The 27154-nt window shown below is 44.4% G+C and overlaps 1 protein-coding gene across 3 annotated transcripts; it reads left to right on the top strand.

Annotated features, from left to right (window-relative positions):
• The first annotated feature begins 603 nt into the window (after positions 1-603).
• Positions 604-17244, top strand: LOC112264719 (alpha-2,8-sialyltransferase 8F-like). 3 transcript variants are annotated; one of them, XM_024441496.2, is made up of 9 exons: positions 604-770; positions 3653-3736; positions 4253-4339; positions 4424-4568; positions 4652-4764; positions 5422-5508; positions 15246-15363; positions 15575-15739; positions 16885-17244. In XM_024441496.2, the coding sequence occupies exons 1-9, from the start codon at positions 688-690 to the stop codon at positions 17065-17067; spliced, it is 1065 nt and encodes a 354-aa protein (XP_024297264.1). In that variant the 5' UTR covers positions 604-687; the 3' UTR covers positions 17068-17244. The 3 variants fall into 3 exon arrangements, with proteins under 3 accessions (XP_024297264.1, XP_024297265.1, XP_024297266.1); XM_024441497.2 differs by lacking the exon at positions 3653-3736 and having other exon boundaries at positions 682-770; positions 4258-4339; XM_024441498.2 differs by lacking the exon at positions 604-770 and having other exon boundaries at positions 3651-3736; positions 4258-4339.
• Positions 17245-27154: the final 9910 nt, after the last annotated feature.

Here is a 27154-nt window from a genome sequence, read left to right as displayed (position 1 = left end):
TCAAAGACTCCAGTCACCCAAGTAATAGACTGTTTTCTCTGCTACCACATGGCAAGCGGTACCGGAGAGCCAAGTATAGGACAAAAGGGCTCCTTAACAGCTTTTACCCCCAAGCCATATCTGCTGAACAGTTAATCAAATGGACACTCGGACTATTTAAATTGCGCCCGCCGCCCCACTGCTGCTACTCGCTGTTTATTATCTATGCATAGTCACTTTACAAATGACCTTGACTAACCTGTACCCCCGCACATTGACTCGGTACCGGTACCTCCTGTATATAGCCTTGTTATTGTTATGTAATTTCCTTGTGTTACTTCTTGATTGATTTTTTTTACTTACTTTAGTTTATTTAGTAAATATATTCTTAACTATTTCTTGAATTGCATTGTTGATTAAAGGCGTGTTAGTAGGCATTTCACGGTAAGGTCTACACCTGTTGTACACCTGTTGTGCGCACGAGACAAATAAAATTTCACTTGACACACAAACACACACATTCCCGGTAAGGTCTACACCTGTTGTACACCTGTTGTGCGCACGAGACAAATAAAATTTCACTTGACACACAAACACACACCTCTCTCCTCCTTTCCCCTCAGACTCTCCTCCCTCCCTCTATTCCCTCCCTGATGGACAGACAGTGTAGTCGTCGTGCTGTCATTCAGTCGGTGACCTGTTGTAACAATGTGTTACCTGGTTCTATTCATTCTGGTCTGCTCTGGAACTCTCCTGTCTATAACGCTCATAGACTACTACCAACACCAAAGGTACGTTTGTAATACTGTGTATGTGCGTGTGTGTAATGGGGACATTTAAGAGTGATTTAGTTTCGAGTGATCAACACAATGTTCAGCATTTTTTTAACTTTCTGTAATACACATCATTTCCCGTGTTCTGTTTGTGACTCTCAGTGTGCGTGATCATGGTCACTAGGCTTGAAGCTGACTGTTATGGATTATTGCCTTATCTGTTGTTAATGAATAATGCCAGACTGGAGACACAATAACTGAAGACACAATGATTATTCACTGTTGTACCGTATTGATGGCGTTCTGTGAACACTGTGTGATTCTGTAGCAGCTGACAAAGTCACTACCTTTTATTTGGGTTTCATACAAGCCTCTCGGGCTGGTGTTTACATAACATTCTTGCGATTTCGGCACAGAGCCATGGGGGGTGAGAAGGTTCCAGTTAGTGTATCCCTCTGTCCTTTGACTGTTGATAGATATGGATGTCGGGCTCAGGGCCCAAGCTACCAATGGACTGTCATGATTATTTATTTACCAGTTCATTGCGATTTGCTCTTTATTGCCATCAATCCAAGCACTGGGTGGCTCTTTCCATGACATAGCTTACACCTGGATTCACCTGGTCCACTATGATCCCTTATTGATGTCACCTGTGAAATCCAACTAAATATTAGGAAGGTGTTCTTAATGTTTGTACACTCAGTATGAAAATATATATATTTTTACATATTTATATTTTGTTCTTTTTTTGACCAATCACAAGAGGGGCACCGCCCCTAACACCCTAATGGACGGGCCACCATTGCTCTGATATATGAGCAAGCTAGGAGCACTGATTTGTGACCGACCGGATCGATTCGGTGTTATGTAGCAACATTTGAAATGGTATTTTTTACATTGGATAAAGGTAGACTAGAAAATTGTATATCTAGAATAATGGTATATCATACACTACAGTTGAGGAGCAATGGGAAAGTTATTCTGATTTGAAAGTTGCGAAAATGGCCTTTGAATGTTTTGGTACACCTACTGGAGAACTCTTCTTTGTCTACACCCATTCTTCCCATTTTTACCTAGCACAGCTGGTTAGGCTATTTTTATGTTTCCCGAGTGTTGGTGACTGCAACTGTTTACGCTTTTTTGGCAACGTTTACTGATACCGGCCATATTCAATGGGTGTTGAGATTTGGTAAATTCATCAGTTATTCTGCGCTCTGGCACACTCAGATGAGAGTTCTCTGAAATTGGAGTAGATAATCAGAGCAAATTTACCAGCTATGTCTATCAACATTCTATTGAAATTATTAATTGCATGGAGTCTTTTCTTAAGACATGTAGCTAGCTAGCTAAACAATGAACCATAATCCCAACTCATGATGTTACTACCCTGCAGATAGCTAACCAACCAGGTTCAATGTTAGCTAGCTAACATTAGGCTATAGCTATCAAAGCAAATGGCTCTGAGATATGAATAATATTACTACACAGATCATACACATAACGTTAGCTAGCGAGCCAGTAAGCCAGCTAACGTTAGCTAGCTAGCTAACAGTATACTTTAACAACTTTCAGACAAAATTAGAAAGGTGTAATATCTGAAATGTAGCTAGCTAGACTATCTTACATGGATGGACACTTCTCCATCTCTGTCACGGATGCCATGGTTGCCCTTAGTTTGAAGATGTAATCCGGAGACAGGTGTTTTCTCGATCTCCTTAGCTATCATACTCTAATTCCACTGATTTCAAAACTCAGTCCTCCAGAAAGTGGAGCAACACTTATGCAGTTCTACCACATGATATATATTTTTAAAAATGCCAAGTCGGACAGGATTACCTACAAATACTGACCAGCTCAAATAGACAGAAGCGTGCAACATGGCAGACCAATCTGAACTCATCTCTCGGCATGTCCAGCCCACTCATTATCTCAACCAATCATGGCTAGTGGGAAGGCTGTTTTTTCTTCTTCTGTGTTTAACCAACTAGGTTCGTAATTTAACTATTTTATTCATATTTACAAATGGCATACAAGTTTGCTATTAAGGCACATGAAAGTTCACGTTCCAGAATGCATTTCTGCCAAAAAATGCATTTACATTGAAATGGCTCTCCTGTGAAGTAGTGACATGCGACATACGCCTAGTTTCCTGAATCATGTCACATTTGGCAGTCTCGGCCGTGTACATAGGCTTACGTTATATGGCCTCCAGATTGCAGGCCTGCCAAAGACTAAAGCAAAGCAATTGGCTAGATACTGCTCTGTTTCAGCTGTTATGGGCACCCTAGCTGTTTGGAGAAGGTGCTTTCTGTATCCTTAAGTGTCCATGCATACAATGACCTTCAAAATGTTTAAAACCTTCTGGAATGTAATGTGATTTGTGGATTCAAATCAATTATTTAAAGTTTGTGTATGTGGTCTCTGTTGATAACAAATCTGTTAGCAAAATGAACAAACAAATTGTTTAGAATTCTTCAAAGTAACCATTAAAAATGATAAAGTATAAAAAATTACAGGATTCAGAACTTTTTACCCAGATTTATACAACTTCCTGAAATAAGATGGCTTCCAAGTCAGGTGATCTGTAAGGTGACCCGTTATCTGACTCTATACAACATTATTTAGCAGCCATCAGAGGACTTTCTTCCAGTATGCGTTCTTGACGAAAAAACATACTCATCAGTGGAGGCTGGTGGGAGGAGCTATAGGAGGATGGGCTCATTGTAATGGCTGGAATGGAAAATATGGATCATATCAAACATATGGAAACTACATGTTTGACTGGGTTCCATTCATTCCATTCCAGCATTACAAATGAGCCCTCTGTGCTGGGACGGTTTTGAATGTTCATTGGAGTCTTGATAACTGTGTGTTTGCATGCGTGCATGTGTGTTTTGCAGAGATGAGTTCCTGGACTCTGTCCAGAAGAGTTTGCAGTGCAGGAGACTGAGAGAGAAACTGGTGACCATGACTACTATGAAACAGTAGGTAGAGTTTAGAATTTTATTAGGATCCCACCATGATGTCAGCTCACACCATGATGTCAGCTAATCGAGCGAGAGAGAGAGGGGTCGTGCTAGTGCATGTAGTTCTGATCAGATCAACCAGACAATCCATCCTTATCCAACAAGTTCTCCATCTATGAGTCGTGTGTCTGTGTGTAACAAGATCTCATAGTTTGACACGGTCTGATTTCAGTATTCTATATTTGTCCACGTTTGTCCAAAGGTTGTGTTTTAACAGTTAACCAATCTGAATGAATGCCTAAACTGAAGTTCAGGGGTAAGGTTTGGGTTAGGGAATAAAATATATTTGAAAAATGAGCATCCGTCATCCGCATTGCTGCAAGACTACTTGATGGTAATTGAGCTCAACATTGCAGCTAGTGATCGGTATTGAAGGCATCTCCTGACATCTTGGCGATCTGGACGAACATCAAACATTGCATTGGATCTGGAGTGACCTGGCTGTGTGTGTGTGTGTGTGTGTGTGTGTGTCAGAGTAGACATTGGATTGTTCTCTCAGGAGGTGAGAGATCTGATGGACTGTCCTTGGAGACTCAACCTCACACACAGAGAACTACACAGGTGAGACACACATACACACACACACACCTTGCTCAGTCTTACGTTTACCTCAAACAAACATAATGCCCCCCCTCCCCACCCCAGGACAGAGTTGTGGTCATGCTGTAACGCGTATGATAGGCTGATGGTGACCAGACAGAACACCATTCAGAACCAGAGTCTGACCTACGAGGTAGAGAGGAGGATGAAGAGAAAGGTGGACCAAGCACTATGGGAGATGCTGCCACAGGTGTGTGTGTGGCCAAGTCTTACATTTCTCCGAAAAATGTATCACACGAGCGTGGTTTACCAGCATGGTGTGTGTGTGTATAGACTGTACCCTGGAGTAAAGGTTCGTTGAGTCGTTGTGCCGTGGTGGGAAGTGGAGGAATCCTGCAGAACAGCAGCTGTGGAGCGGAAATCGACAATTCTGACTATGTCATCAGGTATCAGCAACAACATTATCTATCAATAAATCAATCCATTGTTGGTAGTAATCTATAGCAATGTAGTTCTGTTGTGTAGTGTTAAACTTTGATGTGATGTGTGACTGTTGTTGTTTATAATCTTGTGTGAACGTTCTGTGGATATTCTGGGAACGTTGTGTGAATACTGTTGTTTATAATGTTGTTTGAAAGTTATTTCTTCCTATCGAAACCACTACCTCTTTCTGAGTCCATCACCAATTTGTACATGGCGCTCTTTTCAGTTATTATTTGTAATGACTCTCTGAGGTCATTAAAAATCCCGTGGCACTAATCGTAAGAGTAGGGGTGTTAACCCCGGTGTCCTGGCTAAAATTCCCAATCTGGCCCTCAAACCATTCACGGTCACCTAATAATCCCCAGTTTACAATTGGCTCATTCATCCCCCTCCTTTCCCCTGTAACTATTCCCCAGGTCGTTGCTGTAAATGAGATTGTGTTCTCAGTCAACTTACCTGGTAAAATAACGGTAAAATAACAAAATATTGTGTGAATGTTGTTAGGTCGTGTATGGTTGAATAATGTAATGTGAATGTTGTGTGAATGTTGTCGTTTACATTGCTGTTTCTGATCGTAGTTGTTTGTACTGTTGTGTGATTGTTATTGTTGTTGTTGACAGGTTTAACCTGGCTCCTATCAACAAGAGTTATGACGTGGGAGTGAAGACAGACCTCATAACAGCCAATCCGACCCAGATCAATAAAGGGTATATACTCTATCAATACACATGATCAGATACAGACAAAGAGCTCTATTTTCATGTCATCTGACCGAAGCACTGGTTCCAATCATAGTGCTGATGCAGTTACCAGTCAGTGCTGCATTATGGTCAGATGACATGAAAAAGAAGCATACACAGAAAAGTAGCTCATACCTACATTAAAATACAGTGATGGATCTTTGATGTTATGGGCCTATTTTGATTCCACTGGTCCTGGTGCCCTTGTTAGGGTCAACGGCATCATTAACTCTACCAAGAATCAGGACATTTTAGTCAAAGACCTGGTTGCCTCTGCCAGGAGGCTGTCAGCCTAGGCAAAAAGTGAATCTTCCAGCAAAACAATAACCCCAAGCACTAATCAAAATCCACAAAGAAATGATTAAAGCAGCAATATGTAATATTTTGTCTTTTGTTTCTGTTTAAAATCTCTAGTTGTCATCCAATGTGATTCAACAGTAACAATATTGCGCCTCCCTGTTGGTTTGGATTGTCATGCCAGATTTACTGCTGCGCATAATGAATGACAAGTTTTTGGAGGCAGTGCCAGCTCAGACAGATTCAAATGGATATGAATGGGACGTCGATGACAATATAGCAAGGACGGGTAGCACACAACCTGTCCCAGGCAGCTCGGACCCCATCTAACCCAAAGAAACAGGGAACATCGGAGAGTGTTAGTGTTTACATACTGGAGAGGGAATGCAAAACAACGACGCTGGACAGAGTGGAATCAGGTGTATCAAAAGGCAATTTATTGAGTCAAAGATATTTTGTCCTGCCGTTATCGTGCACGGACCTAAGCAATGCGACTCTGTGAGGAGTCAGAATCATTAGGCTGCTCAGCCAGAGTTTACAACAGAATGTATACACAGAATAATGTAGGTGGAGTCTCGTCGTGTTGATCTTCTGACTGGTCCTGAAGAGTTGGAGGCGGGCCTGCTCTAGCCAGAGGCAGGAGCCCCATTGGTGCACAGCAAAGTCCTTTGCTCTTGGCACCCGACCAGTAGGGGGGGGGGGTATAGTGTGAGTGTACAGTGCTCATGAAATGTATGTGTGTCCAGGAACCGTGGATATTGGTAATGTCTGCTTTAGGCTCAGGTGTTTCCTGTTTATGCAGGAGTGCATGTAGGGTTCAATGTCAGTGAGATAGCTTGGCACTTCTAAGCTTGTTTGTGTTGCAGGCTGCTCTTTGTAGTTTTACAGGGGAGGATATTTGCGTGATGGCAGCTGTGTGTCCTTCGGATAATCATGTTATTGCACGTAGGCTCTAAACTTGACTGAGGACACTGTGCCCAGAGTTATCTGAGGGCATCCGGTTTAACCAGAGCTTTGGTCTGCTAGTAACACTTTATATTAGATTATTTATATAACAAATCCCCCTCTTCACGTCTTATTAGACGTGAACAATAGAAATAAAATATGAAGCAACCAAACAATTTGGTAGGAACCAAATTTTTGAGTCCACCTCTTCACGTCTTTTAAGACGTGAAAACTATAGAAGAAACGAGAGGAGGAGATAACGAAAAACAAAAAACCCCTCTAGTATGCAGCGAAACTAGGCAAATAAGCAAGGACATACATAAGGTGGTGCTTCTAACCTTGTCTGGTGTGCATGGTGGGTCTGTAGGTGTAGTGCTATGTTTGGTGCGTGTGAGATTGAAGGGAGTGGTGCTAGGAATGTTATCAGGGATAGGGGTTGGGGTGAGAGGGGTTGATGCTTTAGTATGTGTTTGTTGTTCTATTAACCATGTGAAAGTGCCCAGGGACACCCCAAATATCAGTAGGAATATCACAAACAGTGGTTCAGATATTCCTAGCCTCACCCAGGGGGGGAGAAATGTCCCTCTAACTGGGCGAGGTTCCTTTATCAGGGTTAGAGGGGTTTGATGCCCCATTACCTGAGTCAGGAATATCTTCATTTGGAATCAAATTTAGGCTGTTCAAATCAGCTCTGACTTCAGTCAGTGTTCTAGAAGGAATTGGGGCTGGAGTGCAATGTGTAAGGTGGTGCCAAGGTGCGCCTGATTTACCTTTGACCTGGACTGAGTGTGAAGTAACCTCCTTCACTTCGTACGGTCCAGTCCACCTGGGTTCCAGCCACTTTATCTTGTGGACTTTAACCCTCACCCAGTCACCAACCTTTACCTTCAGTAGTGGCGTGTTCCCCGGCGGCTCCCTCTCCTGGACCTTGTGAACCTGGGTAGAGAGTGCTGCAGAGAGAACCGTCAGTTTTTTCACATAATCAGACATTACAATTTGTTGTACATCAAGGGCGGGCATATGACCTCCCTCCCTTGGTGGACCAGGCATGACTCTTCCAGACACTTTTGCTATCTTAGCTTTCAGCTTTTGGTTTAACGTTCCACCAGATTTTGGGACCGGGAGTGGTACACAGAACCAAATCTGGGTGTTATGCCAAATCTTTCTTCCACCTGTCTCAGGTGTTTGTTAAATGTGAGCCATTTGTCAAATTTGATTTTTTCTTGGGATGCCATACCTGGGTATTAGTTTGGTTTGTAGCCACTTAACGACTGACCTAGCATCCCCCCTTCGCTGTTGGTATTGCTTCTACCCATTTGGAGAACCTATCTACAATAACTAGGAGATAGTGTTTGTCTTTAGATACATTTTCGGGGCCCATGTCGGTGTAGTCTATACTAATGTCCTGAAAACTTGCATTAGGTACTAAGTATGAGCCCATTTGTGTTTGATATGGTTTCTTTGGGTTGTGTCTGTCACAAACATTGCATTCGTCATAAAATAAGTCATCGTCAAAAAAAAAAAAAAAAAATATGTCATATTTTCATGTGAGGGTGTCACTAGATGTGCGAGACCTTTTGAAGGGTCTTTAGTGTTCCTTCGTGTGTGGGGCCATGTGCTTCTCGTAAAAGTTCTGGGTCCATCAGTGAGGACTGCTCCATGGGCATAGGCTGAGTCTGTATAGATATTCACAGTCTTTCCTTTTCTTCTGATGAGGGCCTGCGTCAATCCGATGATTTCAGCTAATTGGGCCGATGCTGGTTGAGGGATGATGGCTGATTCAAGGGTGACGTGTGATCTTGCTGTTGCTACTGCATGTGGTTAGATCCTGGGTGGTTGTATGCTGGCTGTTGCTGAGGTCCTGGTTGGTTGTAGTGTGGAGGAGGGGGGGTCCTCCTCTTCCTCTCCCTCTTCCTGGTGCTCCTGCACGTCCTCTTCCTCTCCATTGTTGTTGCTGCGGGGAGAGTGGTTTCCTGCAATCTCTGGCAAAGTGACCGGGAATCCCGGTTATAACACTGGTAGTCTCCCCCTCTGTATGGTCCAGTGTAGGGGCCCCGTTGAGGCTGTTTGCTGTTGCAGGATATACTGCTGTAGGGGAGGGTATTGGGGTGGTGGGGAGTTGCTCACACACAATCTGTATGGCGGAGGTTCTGCTCTCTCTCTCTCTCTCTTTTCCCCTTCCTTTTGAACATGTATATCTTGTTCCTCTCAGTCTCACTTGCTTTTGCTCCCTCTAGCTCTCTCTGCATAATTTGGAGTTCCCCCCCTGTAGGAGGTCTCCCGCTAAAGTAACCTGCTTGTGTCCATTTTACCCTTATCACCTCCCATACTTCGTTCACTTTCCTGTACTGTTCCTTTCCTCCCGCTCTATCAGTCATGCGCTGTTCTAAGTATTCATTGAACTTGAGTTTGGGTGTATTTGGGCCAGACATGTTATCACAAAATAATTACGTGAACTGCTAAGGTAATTATTAACGCGGTTAGGCAAGATATAACTAAGGCAGTGATTATCTGAAAAAAGGTCTTATATGGCTCCTAATTCCTGTTCTAGCTCATCTGGTAATGTCTGAAATGTGTCCTCTAGGTTTGAGTCAGTCCTGCACTATGTCCTGTGTAATATGTGTTTATTTAGATCTTTGTATACTTAGCCCGTCCTTGGTCGAAACCAAGGATGTATTCGCGGTATCGGGACAGACTCAACACTTGTACCCCACCCTCGTATTCAAAGGTTCTATCGGTATGTGATTACAGCTACGTGTGTGTTTCTCCGGTAGTTTATTTGAATTTGTTCAGCGATTTATTTAGGTATTTTCTAGAAATGATTCGGCGATTTCCTTTTGGAACAATATATTAGTGAATATATGCGGTTCTATAACAATTGTCAGAGTAATTTTATCTCCTTAGGAAATATCGAAAAATAGAAGAACTTTAAAAAAATTGTTCTGCAAATTATTTAAATACTTTCTGTAAATAATTCAGTAACTTCCTTTATGAACTTATATCAGTAAATTCCAGGGATTCTATAACAATTGTCAGAACAATTTTAAACTTTAGGCAATATCAACAGGAATGAAAAAAGCGAAAATCAGTGTTTGAGTCCGGCGGCTGTCAATCAAAGTTGCACGGCGATTCGACTACTAAGGTAGCTTTGTCTATCAGCACGTGTGCATAATAGCCCAGTTACGTATCTCAACCTAGCGGTTACTCCATGACAAACGTTTCTCTCAATTTAATTTCCCCGGTCTCAAAATCATGGAACGTCAACTCTGGTTCATATGTTTTCTCAATACTACATTCATTCATACGAAATTCACATTGAAATTCCAACATCCATAATTGTGTCCATTACGTGCTATAACACAGCTATACTTTATCCCCTAGCTTAATACACTTCCTCAACATAAACTGGTATTATCCTATAGGATTTTTACGACATGACGAGACTACTGTCTAATCGGATCAGCTTGTCTTCATATCCTATTCATCCACCCCGTATTGATCTTTATTCTACGTTAGAGCAATATCGTGGCGCGACCTACTGATTTATAAACCCCCGTTTAGCTAGACGGAGCGTTTTGTATTCGCAGGATTTCCTTTTTCAGTTGAACGTCGCACAATCAGGCCAGCGTTCTGTGTTTTAAATATTCACCCGTACAGTCCTTCATTTTAAAGCGGTAGCCATGTGTATTTATTTACTAAATACTCATCCGTACAGACCTTTTCCTTGAAGCGGTAGCCATGAATATTTCCCTATCTACTTATCAATAAAGTAGCCTACCCATACAGTCCTTCAGCTAAATATTTCGAGGCGGTATCGCAGGATTACTTATCAATAAAGTGACCTACCCATTCAGACCCTCTGGTAAATATTTTGAAGCGGTATCGTAGGATTTCTATAATTACTTAATTTATTCAGACCTTATAAGCAGGTAACTGCAGCCTGCGCCCAACATGCCGAATAACACACCTGACACCAGCGAAGTTCACAGCCCCCGCCTACTTACTCACTAAACATGCACATTCATTATACAATTCCCAAGCTTACACACATGCATGCAATTCATTGAATTCAAAAAGTTCTTTCGTTTCTATAGTTTTTAGGAAATTTGAGAGAGAGAGACCTACTTGACGCTCCTCTTGCTGAGACAGGATCTCTGAAGCGATCTACGCAAACATTTCACTGTTGTCTTACCTTAGCTGGGTGGCCACCCTTGTTTGCCCAGATCGTCCAAAGATCCCGCTGCCAGCCAAGAACGTTTTTCAGTCCCTGACTCTCCTGGCAACGCTCGCCAAGTCTGTGGTGGCAAATCGGTTCAAATATGACACAACCAAGAACTTTGTGAAAATCAATGTAGACTTTTAATACAACAGTATCATAAGCCGGAGCGGTCCGCGGAACACACACCCTTTTTCAGAGCCCTCGCTCTGAGTTATACACCTACCATATAAGTCCCTCCCATATGCAAATTAAGTTACATCCCAATCCATGCTTCCTGCTTGTTCAGCCCAATAACGCCCCCATCTGCTTTCCATTAGATCCTAATGGTGACAAGACCCTTGCTTTGACCCCTCACTCAGCTTAATGCGTTCTCCTGTTTGTGTGTTTTCTAGGGTCAGCAGACTATGTGTCTCTTCTGTTTTTAGCATGCTCAGCTATACTAAAAATACTATACATTCCTCTATGCTATAGGCTTGCTTTATCTCTGTAATTAACTCTGTGTGTCTTTTGTATGTGTCTTTCATCTCCTTTAGCTTTAGGGTGCCCAGCTGTTCTGGTCGCCTTCTCTTCATATGGTTGTCTAAGATCAAACAGACTTGTCTCCTGTGATGTGATTGATGTCTGTAATCCATCAGTTGGTCCTTTGGCTGACCCCCTCCTTAGACAACCTCTGACCTTTGTATGTCCAGCTGCCCTAGGCGTCTATGTGTTGCCCTCTCCCATGGCCCCACTCTGGCTTCCCGTCCTATACAATAGACAATGTATTTTACCAGAACAGGAAATGAACCCATAATTGTATCTTCCTCTCTTGTGTTACCAAGATCATGTATATAATTTCACACACAGTAGCTGGGGACCTTAACAAAGCAAATATGAGGAAAATGCTACGGAAGTTCTATCAACACATCGTCTGTAGTACTTGTGCTTCAAAAACACTCAACCATTGTTACTCTCTCCTGGATGGCTACAAGGCCGTCCCCCACCCCCCCTTCTGCAAATCAGATCAAAACTCCCTTCTGCTCCTCCCTTTCTATAGGCAGAAAATCAAACAGGAATTACCCGTGCTAAGGTCAATTCAACACTGGTCTGATTAATTAGAATCCATGCTTCAAGATTGTTTTGATCACGCAGACTGGGATATATTCCGGGTTTCCTCCGAGAATAACATTGACGTATACACTGACACGGTGGCCATGTTCGTCAGGAAGTGTATAGGAGATGTTGTTCCCACTGTGACGATTAAAACCTACCCAAACCAAAAAACGAATAGTTGGCAGCATTCGGGCAAAACTGAAAGCGCAAACCACCGCACTTAACCACAGCAAGGGGACTGAGAATACAGTTGAATACAAGCAGTGCAGTTATTCCCTCCATAAGGAAATCAAACAGGCAAACGTCAGCACAGAGACAAAGTGGAGTCGCAAGTCAACGGCCCAGACACGAGACGCATGTGGCAGGAACTTCAGAAAAGAATGGATTACAAAGGGAAAACCAGCCAGACGGCATCCCTAGCCGCATCCTCAGAGCATGCGCAGACCAGCTGGCTGGAGTGTTTGCGGACATATTCAATCTCTCCCTATCCCCGTCTGCTGTTCCCACTTGCTTCAAGATGTCCACCATTGTTCCTGTACCCCACAAAGCAAAGGTAACTGAAGTAAATGACTATCGCCCCATAGCCCTGACTTCTGTCATCATGAAGTGCTTTGAGAGGCTAGTTAAGGATCATATCAACTCCACCTTACCTGACACCCTAGACCACTTCAATTTGTATACCAATCCACAGATGATGCAATTGCCATCGGAATACCTACAGTATGTAAGAGTGCTGTTCATCGACTATAGCTCAGCCTTCAACACCATAGTACCCTCCAATCTCAACATTAAGCTAGGGGTCCTGGGTCTGAACACGCCCTTTACATCTGGGTCTTGGACTTCCCGACAGGCCACCCTCAGGTGGGGAAGGTAGGAAACAACACCTTCACTATGCTAATCCTCAACATAGGGGCCCCACAAAGGTGCATGCTCAGCACCCCTCCTGCACTCCCTGTTCACCCATGACTGGTTGGCCACACATGCCTCCAACTCAATCATAACGTTTGCGGACGACACAACAGTGATAGGCCCGATTACCAGCAATGACGAGACAGCCTACAGGGAGGAGGTGAGGGCCCTGGCGGAGTGGTGCCAGAAGACAGCACAGGGAGCACGCCCCCATCCACATCAACGGAACCGCAGTGGAGAAGTGGTTCAAGTTCCTCAGCGTACACATCACTGACAACAGCACCTCTTCAACGTCAGGAGGTTGAAGGAATTCGGTTTCGCCCGTAAGACTCTCAAACTTTTAGAGATGCACCATTGAGAGCATCCTGTTGGGTTGTATCACCGCCTGATACGGCAACTGCACCGCCCGTAACTGCACAGCTCTCCAGAGGGTGGTGGGTCTGCCCAACGCATAACCTGGTCAGACTGCATGCCCTCCAGGACACCTACAGCACCCGATGTCACAGGAAGGCCAAATAGCTCATCAAGGACATATTTGTCAACGATCTACACAAAATACTCTGTAATGTCAAAGTGGATTATTATTTTATTTTTTTTACAATTAATGGAAAATGAAACGCTAGTATATTAGATAAGTATTAAACCCCCTGAGTCAATATAAGTTAAAAACGTTTGGCAGCAATGACATCTAATGAAATTGTATTGGTAGCAGGTGTAGCGAAATTGTGTTCCTAGCTCCAACAGTGCAGTAGTATCTAACAATTCACAACAGACACAATTTAAAAGCAATATATAAATATTAGAAAGAGCAATGTCGGAGTGGCATTGACTTGAATACAGTAAAATACAGTATATACATATTCAATTAGTAAAACAGTATGTAAACACTATTAAAGTGACCAGTGATTCCATGTCTATGTACAGAGAGCAGCAGCCTGTAAGGTGCAGGGTTGAGGAACCGGGTGGTAGCCAGCTAGTGACAGTGACTAAGTTCAGGGCAGGGTACTGGGTGGAGGCCGGCTAGTGATAGCTATTTAACATTCTGATGTCCTTGAGACAGAAGCTGTTTTTCAGTCTCTCGGTCCCAGCTTTGATGCACCTGTACTGACCTCGACTTATGGATGATAGCGGGGCTTTGGCTCGGGTGGTTAATGGCAAACGGCTGAGCTGTTACAACTTCGATGAGATGTCGCCAAGCAACACAGGATGCAGTTAGCATACCTTTGAGAGGGGAATGAGCTGCTTTCCCTTGTGTCAGACTTGGTGATTCCCGGGAAATTGTGAAAACTCAGAAATGTTGTTGAAAGAGGGTGGCCTAAAACCAAAGATAAATAATATGTAAATAAGGGAAGTTTGTGTGAGAAACAATATTTATGCGTTCTTTATCTAGCTTATAGGCATCAATATTTAATTTAGAAAAGGTTTTAGAATCTAATTCGGACTCATCAGACCAAAGGACAGATTTCCACCGGTCTAATGTCCATTGCTTGTGTTTCATGGCCCAAGCAAGTCTCTTCTTCTTATTGGTGTCCTTTAGTAGTAGTTTCTTTGCAGCAATTCAACCACGAAGGCCTGATTCACGCCTGATTCTCCTCTGAACAGTTGATGTTGAGATGTGGCTGTTATTTGAACTCTGTGAAGAATTTATTTGGGCTGGTGACTCTAATGAATTTATCCTCTGCAGTGGTAACTGGGTCTTCCTTTCCTTTGGCGGTCCTCATGAGAGTTTCATCATAGCGCTTGATGGTGTTTGCGACTGGACTTGAAGCAGCTTTCAAAGTTCTTGCAATGTTCTGTACTGACTGACCTTCATATCTTAAAGTAATGATGGACTTTAATTTCTCTTTGCTTATTTGAGCTGTGTAGAAAATAGTAAAATTAAAGAAAAATCCTTGAATGAGTAGGTGTGTCCAATCTTTTGACTGATACTGTACATAATCTATATATATGATGAATTCTCACCTGTCTCTGCCTTGAACATGATTTCACAAACTCAAATAGATTTTTGTCATCAAGTCGATTCTAGACATTCGAACTGCCACTAACATCGACCCTGCCTCTCACCTGTCTTCTAACGCCTCCCCTCACCTGTCTCCTAACTCCTCCCGTCACTTGCCTCCTAACTCCACTTCACACCTGTCTCCTAACCCCTCCACTCCCCTCACCTGTCTCCTCACTCCTCCCCTCACTCCTCCCCTCCCCCATCTCCTCACTCCTCCCCTCCCCACTCACCTGTACTCAGGTACCCTGGCCTCCAGCTGAACCCTGGACCCCTGGCGGAAGCCCTGTCAGTCTACGGTCATGCCCATCTACTTCTCCCAGCCTTCTCCTTTGCTTTTGGGACCAGCCCCTGCTTCAAGGTGAGCTGCTATCATGAGATGAGACTGCTACCCGGCATGGGCCCGATAGGACACAATACAATGTACCGGTTATTTTATTTATCAGTTACTAGGGCAAGGTCTGGGCTCGGGTAGACTTTTTAAGAATGACAAAATAGATAACTAACATTTTGATCCTGGGGGGGAGGAGAGTAGATAGTTATGTCATTAAATAGTCTTTGTTCTGTCCCAGGTGTACCAAGCCCTCCGTAAGGCCCGACCCCAACAGAAAGTGGTGTTCTTCCACCCAGACTACCTGTTTGAGCTGGGCAGGTTCTGGCATCGTCGAGGGCAACGAGCCCCACGGCTCTCTACTGGTCTGATGCTGGCCAGCACCGCTCTGGAGATCTGTGAACAGGTGTTAGTATGTGTGTGTGTTGCATCAGAAGATGTTTCTGTCCAATCTGAAGTCTAGGGTCACCCCACTCTACGTTTCCATGTCCTTGTGCCAGCAGTGTTGGGACACAAAGGAGGAAGACATAGGACCGGCTCAAGCACACGCCACTTGCCTCACACCAGTGCCTACTCCAAAGGATTCCTGACCGCCAATTGTTACCCTGACCATCACCTCCTCATTGAACTGACACAGGATGTTGACAAATTTCCCAGGGTAGCCATACTGCAGAAAAACCTTCCAAAGGTGTTCACAGTCTACTTTGCTCAAGGCTTTGGAGCAGGGGCGTAGCCAGAAATTAATTTGTGGGTGGGCTTGCAGAAATTTTGACTGAGGAGTATTTTTGTAATAATAATGTATTGTTTTTAGTTTTTTGCTCAATTTGATTGGATGAGCCTGGCAGGGCCTGGCTCCCCAGTGGGTGGGTCTGTGTCCACCCAGGCCCACCTATGTCTAAACCTCTGCTTAGGAGAGGTCCATAAAGGCCATGAACAGATGTTGTTTTGAAGATCATATACACCGTGCTTCTGTTATTTCTGGAGCAACACTGGGACTCTAGTAGCAGCTAGCACAAAGCTTGAATCTGAACGAGTCCTTGAGCTTCAGTACGTGAATGACAGGTACAACTGGGCTGTCGTTCTGCAGGTGGTCAGAAGAAGCATCTACAGGACCACTTGACGACTTCACTAAAGTGTGGGATAAACCCTGCCTCCCTCTGGACTGTTGCTGTGGACCGTTCCACCTCGTGCGGCGGACCGTTCCACTTGGTGCTGCGGACCGTTCCACCTGGTGCGGCGGACCGTTCCACCTGGTGCGGCGGACCGTTCCACCTGGTGCGGCGGACCGTTCCACCTGGTGCGGCGGACTGTTCCACCTGGTGCAGCCTCTTCCATCAAGGAGTGCAGTTGGCTCAGGAAAAAAGGACTGAGTGTCACCTGGCGAAGACAGCATGCATCCCAGCATGCAACGACAGCATGCATCCCGCATCGGATTATACAGTCATCAGCCAACCCACTATCAGTCGGATGCGATCGACTACCTTAAGAGATTAAGTGTGTGTGTGTTTGTGTGTGTGTGTTTGTTTCTAAGTCTAGATCTCTCTTTGTCAGGTTCATCTGTATGGCTTCTGGCCCTTCCCTCTGGATCTATCCCAAAATACTTTGCCACATCATTACTATGACAACGTTGGTCCAAGTCACTCCATGCACGCCATGCCTGAAGAGTTCCTGCTGCTACTACAACTCCACAGCCAGGGGGCGCTACAGCTACATGTTGGACCCTGTACACCCTAACAGGCGGATCATCGGGGGCCGGAAATAAATGATAATTTATACCGTGAAAATTGACCACAACTAAACCCCAAAAGATGTATTTGAAAACAACCGTAATTTCATCAAATTGATTTATAAAGCCCTTCTTACTTCAGCTGATATCTCAAAGTGCTGTACAGAAACAGGTGTAGAAGCACGGTGGCTAGGAAAAACTCCCCAGAAAGGCCAGAACCTAGGAAGAAACCTAGAGAGGAGCCAGGCTATGAGGGGTGGCCAGTCCTCTTCTGGCTGTGCCGGGTGGAGATTATAACAGAACATGGTCAAGATGTTCAAATGTTTATAGATGACCAGCAGGGTCAAATAATAGTAATCACAGTGGTTGTCGAGGGTGCAACAGGTCAGCACCTCAGGAGTAAATGTCAGTTGGCTTTTCATAGCCGATCATTCATACTTTGATTATTTTGAGACATGACCTTTATTCGTGGGAAAAATTGGGAACAGATGTTCTAAATTTAACAGTCTTTTTTTGCTAAATTCCTGTTGATTGTAGTGTTTTTTGACCAAACATTAAAGGTATATATTTCTACAAAAAACTTGGCACATTTATTTTACTCGCCGAACCCTGCGCTACACCCTAACTCCGGTTTCTACAACTCCAGTCAGTGGGCACTACCAGCTACATGTTGGACCCAAACCCTTTCAACTATACCTTGCTTTTTTAAAGTATTGGATTTATTTATTCCTCATTTTATCAGGTGAGTTGACTGAGAATACATTCTCTTTTACAGCAACATTGATTTGATTTGAACAACCTGTAACCCCTACCCCCTAACCCCTATTAAAACAACTCCACAGCTAGGGGGCAATACAGCAACATGTTGGACTGTCTGTAACAGAATCTTTAAAAGTTATTTATACATAATTTGTATAGTTGTTTTATGATGTGTTTTTATATTTAATGGAAAACATGAAAATTGTATACTTCTATACTGAACAAAAATAAACTCGGGACCCTGTCTTTCAAAGATAAATTTGTAAACATCCAAATATCTTCACAGATCTTCATTGTAAAGGGTTTAAACACTGTTTCCCATGCTTGTTCAATGAACCATAAACAATTAATGAACATGCACCTGTGGAATGGTAGTTAAGACACTAACAGCTTACAGACGGTAGGCAATTAAGGTCACAGTTATGAAAACTTAGGACACTAAAGAGGCCTTTCTATTTACTCTGAAAAACACCAAAATAAAGATGCCCAAGGTCCCTGCTCATCTGCGTGAATGTGCCTTAGGCATGCTGCAAGGCGGCATGAGGACTATAGATGTGGCCAGGGCAAATAATTGCAATGTCCATACTGTGAGATGCCTAAGACAGCGCTACAGGGAAACAGGATGGACAGCAGGCCTACAATCCCTCCATCAGTGCTCGGACTGTCCGCAATAGGCTGAGAGAGGTTGGACTGAGGGCTTGTAGGCCTGTTGTAAGGCAGGACCTCACCAGACATCACTGGCAACAACGTCACCTCTGGGCACAAACACACCGTTGCTGGACCAGACAGGACTGGCAAAAAGTGTTGGTCACTGACAAGTCGCGGTTTTGTCTCACCAGGGATGATGGTCAGATTGACGTTGATCGTCAAAAGAATGAGTGTTACAACAAGGCCTGTACTCTGGAGCGGGATCAATTTGGAGGTGGAGGGTCCGTCATGGTCTGGGGCGGTGTGTCACAGCATCATCGGACTGAGCTTGTTGTCATTGCAGGCTATCTCAACGCTGTGCGTTACAGGGAAGACATCCTCCTCCCTCAGGTGGTACCCTTCCTGCAGACTCATCCTGACATGACACTCCAGCAAGACAATGCCACCAGCCATACTGCTCGTTCTGTGCGTGATTTCCTGCAAGACAGGAATATATGTGTTCTGCCATGACCAGCAAAGAGCCCGGATCTCAATCCCATTGAGCATGTCTGGGACCTGTTGGATCAGAGGGTGAGGGCTAGGGCCATTCCCCCCAGAAATGTCCGGGAACTTGCAGGTGCCTTGGTGGAAGAGTGGGGTAACATCTCACAGCAAGAACTGGCAAATCTGGTGCAGCCCATGAGGAGGAGATGCACTGCAGCACTTAATGCAGCCGGGAGCCACACCAGATACTGACTGTTACTTTTGATTTTGACCCCCTTTGTTCAGGGACACATTATTCCATTTCTCTTAGTCACATGTCTGTGGAACTTGTTCAGTTTATGTCTCAGTTGTTGAATCTTGTTATGTTCCTACAAATATTTACACGTTAAGTTTGCTGACAATAAACGCATGACAGTGAGAGGACGTTTCTTTTTTTGCGGGGTTTATAAACGCAACATACAACAATTTCAAAGATTTTACTGAGTTACAGTTCAAATAAGGAAATCAGTTAATTTAAATAAATAAATTAGGCCCTAATCTATGGATTATAAATGACTGGGCAATAGCGCAGCCATGCGTGGGCCTGGAAGGGCATAGGCCCACCCACTTAGGAGCCAGGCCCAACCACTGGGCAGCCAGGCCCAGCCAATAAGAAATGTTTTTTCTCCACAAAAGGGTTTTATTAGACAGAAATACACCTCAGCACCTGCTCAGACGCTCCCACGTGTGAAAAAGCCGGATGTGGAGGTCCTGGGCTGGCATGGTTACACGTGGTCTGCGGTTATGAGGCCGGTTGGACGTACTACCAAATTCTCTAAAACGACATTGGAGGTGGCTTATAAATGTACATTACATTCTCTGTCAACAGCTCTGGTGGACATTTCTGCAGTCAGCATGCCAATTGTATTTTAGATGCTTTTCACTGTCCGCCTCAACTCAGTAATCAGCTAGGCCTTCCCAAATAGGCATACAATGTAGCAATCCTTTTTTAAAGAAAAGTGGCTGCCTGAAACCAGAGTATCTATAAAATGACGAGATGCTCATGTCTCTGCCCTGACAATGGGAGTTGTTGTCCCATTGCGGAAAGGCAGGCGACAAGCTTAGGTCTGCATATTAACTCATCTGTTTTACTATATGTAGCCTATGTATCTGATGCTGTCTAGCCAGAAAGAGTATGACATGCCATACTCTTTATGTCCAGACAGCATCAGATACATGGTCTACCCATACTGAGACATAGGGGAACTGCCTACCAGAAAGGCTAACTGCCTTTATGCTCACTTCGAGGCAAGCAACACTGAAGAATGCATCAGAGCACCAGCTGTTCCGGATGACTGTGTGATCATGCTCTCCGTAGCCGATGTGAGCACGACCTTTAAACAAGGCCGTGGGGCCAGATGGATTACCAGGACAGGTACTCAGAGCAGCTCACTGGTCACCATAGCATCACCCACCAGTAGCATGTGCTCCAGCAGGTATATCTCCCTGGTCATCACCAAAGCCAACACCTCCTTTGGCCACCTTTCCTTACAGTTCTCTGCTGCCAATGACGGGAACAAATTGCCAAAATCGCTGAAGTTGGAGACTTATATCGCCCTCACTAAATTTAAGCATCAACTATCTGAGCAGCTCACCGATCGCTGCAGCCCATCTGTAAATAGCCCATCCAATCTCCCTACCTCATCCCCATGTTGTTTTTATTAACTTGTTTGCTATTTTGCACACCAGTATTTCTACTTGCACATCATCATCTGCACATCTACCACTCCAGTGTTAATTTGCTAAATTGTAATTACTTCGCTACTATGGCCTATTTATTGGCTTACCTCCTTACTCCATTTGCACAAACTGCATATAGATTTTTCTATTGTGTTATTGACTGTATTTTTGTTTATCCCATGTGTAACTCTGCTGTTGTTTTTTGTCGCACTGCTTTGCTTTATCTTGACCAGGTCGCAGTTGTAAATGAGACCTTGTTCTCAACTGGCCTACCTGGTTAAATAAAGGTTAAATAAAAAACAAAATAAAATAACAAATAAAACATTTAAAAAATGTGCAGACCAACTGGCAAGTGTCTTCACTGATATTTTAAACCTCTCCCTGACCGAGTCTGTAATACCTACATATTTCAAGCAGACCACCATAGTCCCATACCCCTCAGCTCGGTAGCCATGAAGAGGCTGGTCATGGCTGGTCATGGCTCACATCAACACAATCATGCCGGAAACACTAGACCCACTCCAATTTGCATACCTCCCCAACAGGTCCACAGAAGACGCAATCTCAATTGCACTTCACACTGCCCTTTCCCACCTGTACAAAAGAAACACATATGTGAGAATACTGTTCATTGATTACAGTGCAGCATTCAACACCATAGTGCCCACAAAGCTCATCACTAGGCTAAGGAACCTGGGACTAAACACCTCCCTCTGCAACTGGATCCTGGATTTCCAGACGGGCCGCCCTGAGGTGGTAAGGGTAGACAACAACACATCTGCCACGCTGATCCTCAACACGGGGGCACCTCAGGGGTGCGTACTCAGTCCCCTCCTGTACTCTCTGTTCACACACGACTGCGTGGCCAAGCATGACTCCAACACCATCATTAAGTTTCACCACAACACAACAATGGTAGGCCTGATCACCAGAAACAATGAGACAGCCTATAGGGAGGGGGTCAGAGACCTGGTAGTATGGTGCCAAGACAACATCATCTCCCTTAAGCATGAGCAAGACAAAAGAGATGATTGTGGACTACAGGAAAAGAAGGGCCGAACATGCCCCCATTCACATCAACAGGGCTGTAGTGGAGCGGGTCGAGAGTTAAGTTCCTTGATGTCCACATCACCAACAAAATATCATGGTCCAAACATACCAAGAAAGTCGTGAAAAGGGCATGACAACACCCCAGATCCTCAAAATGTTCTACAGCTGCACCATCGAGAGCATCCTGACCGGTTGCATCACAACCTGGTATGGAAACTGCTTGGCATCCGAGTGTAAGGCACTACAGAGAGTAGTGCGTACAGCCCAGTACATCACTGTGGCCAAGCTTCCTGCCATCCAGGACCTATATACTAGGGGGTATCAGAGGTCCAAAAAAGTGTCTAAGACTCCAGTCACCTAAGTCATAGACTGTTCTTTCTGCTACCGCATGGCAAGCAGTACCGGAGTGCCAAGTCTAGGGCCAAAAGGCTCCTTAACAGCTTCTACCCCCAAGCCATAAGACTGCTGAACAACTAATCAAATGGCCACCGGGACTATTTGCATTGACTCTCCCCCTTTGTTTTTACACTGCTGCTACTCTGTGGTGGGGCAGTCAGCATAGGGGTTGGTAATGTTCTCTAGTTGCGCCATGACTGGCTCTGTGTTCTGTCACTCATGGGGACACTACGTCACATCAAAATGTACGGGTAGAGCTCGAAAACTCAAGCACCTTGGGTGCTGCCATAGACTTACATTAGAAGTGCCCATCCAAGAAGGCTCAAGGTCATTGAATACAGAAAAAATTACATCAAATCACGTTATATCTACTGTAGCTTTGATTGGACTGATCATGTCAAAATCATACTTTCAAAATCTTAGATAGCAAGCTAGACAAGCAGTCATCATCATGCATCAAGTCGGCAATCTACTTCAATCTTTGTCATTTGAAGAGAAATTATAAATAAAGCGTATCGGTGCTCATCGGCCATAAACATTACACAACAAGTTGGAAATCACATATTCAACAATGAGTGCTAAGGCGCAACTGCAGCCCCAGGTTCGATCCCAGGCTGTGTTAAAGCGGGCTGTGACCGGGAGACCCATGATACATGATACAATAACATAAGTTTAAGCGACATGATACACTTCATGATGTTTAAAGGGATACTTTTTTTTATGGGATTTTTGCAATAAGGACCTTTATCTACTTCCCCAGTCAGATTAACTTGTGGATACATTTTTATGTCTCCGTGTGCCTTTTGAATTAATTTGCTAACTAGCATTTCACTAACACTAGCTAGAATTGGCTCGCAAAACTACCTGTAACTTCCTTCGTATTTTACGCAGAGACATACAAATGGTGTCCACGAGTTCATCTGACTCATTGCCCAAATCACGGAGTATCCCTTTATTATTTCTTTAGTAGCTCCTCTACTCCCCTGGTGTTAGGTTAATCCGTTGCACCTAGTTACCTTGTTACACACAAACCAAAACAGGGCGCTCGTCCAATAGTCATGGAAACCCGTCAGCTCGGACCCCCCACACCACCAGCGTTGCCAACTCATTTTCAGGGTAAGTTGCTAGAGGCAGGTTGATTTGTTGCTAAAAGTTGCTAAATGATGTTGTAATGTCATTGCGTGATAACGTAAAACTGCGTCATTACGTAGAATACACAATAACGTTACTCAAATTGACTGGCCAGCTCTGCAAAATATGATTTGACATTTGTTCAGGTACAGACTCCCGCTCTTTTCTGTACTTCTGGCTGTACAATTTTGATTGAGACATGTTGATTGACGTTGTAAGTTTGTTCAAGATCAAACATTCATGACCAACTATATTCATTGGGTTTGGCTCGTCGAAGTCTAGCAACAAAATTGCTAAATTGGCATCACTGCACACCACACGTACACTCGGGACACACGAATCTCGGCAAAATCCCAGTGGTGACCACATCTCTCAAGCCATGCAGGTTTGGATACCGGGCTCATCATTTAATCTCCACACAGGGAAGACTGGGAAACGGGCACAACCTGGCGTGGCAAGTTATGTACAAGGAAGCCCAAAAGGTGGAACCAATGGATGGGGTGGAGGGTGGCGAACATGATGAATACACAACGACTTGCGGGCAGAGGGTTCCGAACAGCAATGACAAAACATTTAAACAAAAAAATAAATAATAATAATATACAGTATACCATCCAAAAGGGCACTTCGGAGACTGGAAGGGAAAAGGTGCATGTGCTCTGCTAAGGTAAAGCCCTATCTGTAGCAGTATGTATGTACCACAGAAGAACCAAGAAACGAAGAGTGACACCAAGGCAGTATTCTTGGCCTATGTAGATCTGCAATGGTATTATAAAAAGAAAGGACAGGAATACATCAGTCTCCAATGCACCATCTGACAAGTTGTTCTTTCTCTCTGTTTTCTCCGACTCCCACAATTACATTCATACATACATCAAATCAAATTGTATTAGTCACATGCACCGAATACAACAGGAAAATGCTTACTTACGAGCCCTTATCCTTCTTTTTTAAAACTAAATTGTTGGTTAAGAGTAAGAGATAAAAGTAACATGTAATTAGAGAGCAGCAGTAAAATAGCAATAGCGAGACTATATACAAGGGGGTACCGATACAGAGTCAATGTGCGGGGGCACCGGTTAGTTGAGGTACTATGTACATGTAGGTAGAGTTATTAAAGTGATGAAAGCAACAGAGAGTAGCAGCGGTGTAAAGTGTGTGTGTGGGGGGGGGTTAGCCATTCGATTAGATGTTCAGGAGTCTTATGGCTTGGGGGTAGAAGGAAGCTGTTTAGAAGCCTCTTCAACCTAGACTTGGCAAGCCGGTACTGCTTGGCGTGCAGTAGCAGAGAGAAGAGTCTATGACTAGGGTGGCTGGAGTCTTTGACAATTTTTAGGGCCTTTGCACAACACTCTGGGCTGTTCGCACAACACTCTGTAGTGCATTGCGGTCGAAGGCCGAGCAGTAGCCATACGAAGCAGTGATGCAACCAGTCAGGTCGATGGTGCAGCTGTAGAAACCTTTGAGGATCTGAGGACCCATGCTAAATCTTTTCAGTCTCCTGAGGGGGAATAGGTTTTGTCATGCCCTCTTCACGACTGTCTTGGTGGGCTTGGACCATGTTAGTTTGTTGGTGATGTGGACACCAAGGAACTTGAAGCTCTTAACCTGCTCCACTGTAGCCCCGTCGATGAGAATGGGGGTGTGCTCGGGCCTCTTTTTCCTGTAGTCCACAATCATCTCCTTTGTCTTGATCACATTGAGGGAGACGTTGTTGTTCTGGCACCACACAGCCAGGTCTCTGACCTCCTCCCTATAGGATGTCTCATCGTTGTCGGTGATTAGGCTGTTGTGTCATCTGCAAATTTAATGATGGTGTTGGAGTCATGCCTGGCCGTGCAGTCATGAGTGAACAGGGAGTACAGGACGGGACAGAGCTCGCACCCCTGAGGGGCCCCTGTGTTGAGGATCAGCGTGGCGGATGTGTTGTTACCTACCCTTACCAACTGGGGGCGGCCCGTCAGGAAGTCCAGGATCCAGTTGCAGAGGGAGGTGTTTAGGGAGGTGCCGTCCTTAGCTTATTGATGAGCTTTGAGGGCACTATGGTGTTGAACGCTGAGCTGTAGTCAATGAAAAGCATTCTCACATAGGTGTTCCTTTTGTCCAGGTGGAAAAGGGCAGTGTGGAGTGCAATAGAAATTGCATCATCTGTGGATCTGTTGAGGTGGTATGCAAATTGGAGTGGGTCTAGGGTTTCTGGGATTATGGTTTGATGTGAGCCATGACCAGCCTTTCAAAGCACTTCATGGCTACAGATGTGAGTGCCACGGGTCGGTAGTCATTTAGGCGGGTTACCTTAGTGTTCTTGGGCACAGGCACTATGGTGGTCTGCTTAAAGCATGCTGGTATTACAGACTCGGACAGGGAGAGGTTGAAAATGTCAGGGAAGACACTTGCCAGTTGGTCAGCGCATGCTTGCAGCACACGTCCTGGTAATCTGTCTGGCCCTGCGGCCTTGTGAATGTTGACCTGTTTAAAGGTCTTACTCACATCAGCTGCGGAGAGTGTGGAACAGCTGGTGCTCTCATGCATGTTTCAGTGTTATTTGCCTTGAAGTGAACATAGAAGTAGTTTAGCTCGTCTGGTAGGCTCGTGTTACTGGGCAGCTCTCGGCTGTGCTTCCCTTTGTAGTCTGTAATGGTTTGCAAGCCCTGCCACCTCCGACGAGCGTCAGAGCATGGTGTAGTACGATTCAATCTTAGTCCTGTATTGATATTTTGCCTGTTTGATGGTTTGTCGGAGGGCATATTTGGGATTTCTTATAAGCTTCCGGGTTAGAGTCCCGCTCTGTGAAAAAGCAGCTCTAGCCTTTAGCTCAGTGCGGATGCTGCCTGGAATCAATGGCTTCTGGTTGGGGTATGTTCATACTGTCACTGTGGGGGGACATCATCGATGCACTTATTGATGAAGCCAATGACTGATGTGGTGTACTCCTCAATGCCATCGGAGGAATCCCGGAACATATTCCAGCCTGTGCTAGCACTTTTTTATTGATCTCGTCACTAGTGCTTCCTGCTTTAATTTTTTGCTTGTACGCAGGAATCAGGAAGAAAGAATTATGGTCAGATTTGCCAAATGGAGGGCGAGGGAGAGCTTTGGATGCGTCTCTTGTTAATGCGGGGATTTGTTTCCCTGCATTTAAGTCCCCTGCTACTAGGAGCGCCACCTCTGGGTGAGCGTTTTCTTGTTTGCTTATGGCGGAATACAGCTCATTCAATGCGGTCTTAGTGCCAGCATCTGACTGTGGTGGTATGTACACAGCTACAAAACCTCTCTCGGTAGATAGTGTGGTCTACAGTTAATCATGAGAAACTCTACCTCAGGTGACCAATAGCTCGAGACTTCCTTAGATATCGTGCACCAGCTGTTATTTACAGAAATACATAGCTTGCCGCCCCTTGTCTTACCAGATGCCACTGTTCTATCCTGCCGATACAGCGTATAACCAGCCAGCTGTATGTTGATAGTGTCGTCGTTCAGCCACGACTCCGTGAAGCATAACATTTTACAGTTTTTAATGTCCAGTTCGTAGTTTAATCTTCCGCGTATCTCGTCGATGGATGTTCTGCGTTGTGTACTATTGCTAGAATTTAAAGTTTGATGGAATAACCATTTTAACTCTCCTACATATTTGTGCATATGCCAGGGTGGGTTGTAGGTTGATTCTGGTGGGATTGGATAGTGTGCTCTGCAGCACACCGGTCAGCTGTGCTCTGTATGATTTGATTACTGCCAGCCTTGATTAGACTGTGCCAGGCAATCAAAACCCATCCCTGATGTAAATTGTGAATTAACATTTGAACTATATTTATGCCACATAGGCCATTTTAAACCAGTTAACTTTTGTGTTCAGTTGCTCTTTCAAATCAGTACTATAGGTGTACTATCTGAGGCAGGCAGTCGACTCTA

This window comes from Oncorhynchus tshawytscha, linkage group LG13 (genome assembly GCF_018296145.1).
Source record: "Oncorhynchus tshawytscha isolate Ot180627B linkage group LG13, Otsh_v2.0, whole genome shotgun sequence".
In the NCBI taxonomy this organism is placed as follows: domain Eukaryota; kingdom Metazoa; phylum Chordata; class Actinopteri; order Salmoniformes; family Salmonidae; genus Oncorhynchus; species Oncorhynchus tshawytscha.
This window is presented reverse-complemented; position numbering and strand designations above follow the sequence as displayed.

Bases quoted from the DNA above. Each gene is read 5' to 3' on its own strand.
- LOC112264719 (XM_024441496.2), top strand. From the start codon at position 688: ATGTGTTACCTGGTTCTATTCATTCTGGTCTGCTCTGGAACTCTCCTG. The intron at 4,569-4,651 runs GTGTGTGTGTGG...GTGTGTGTATAG, and splicing joins TATGGGAGATGCTGCCACAG to ACTGTACCCTGGAGTAAAGG. The intron at 15,364-15,574 runs GTGAGCTGCTAT...GTTCTGTCCCAG, and splicing joins GGACCAGCCCCTGCTTCAAG to GTGTACCAAGCCCTCCGTAA.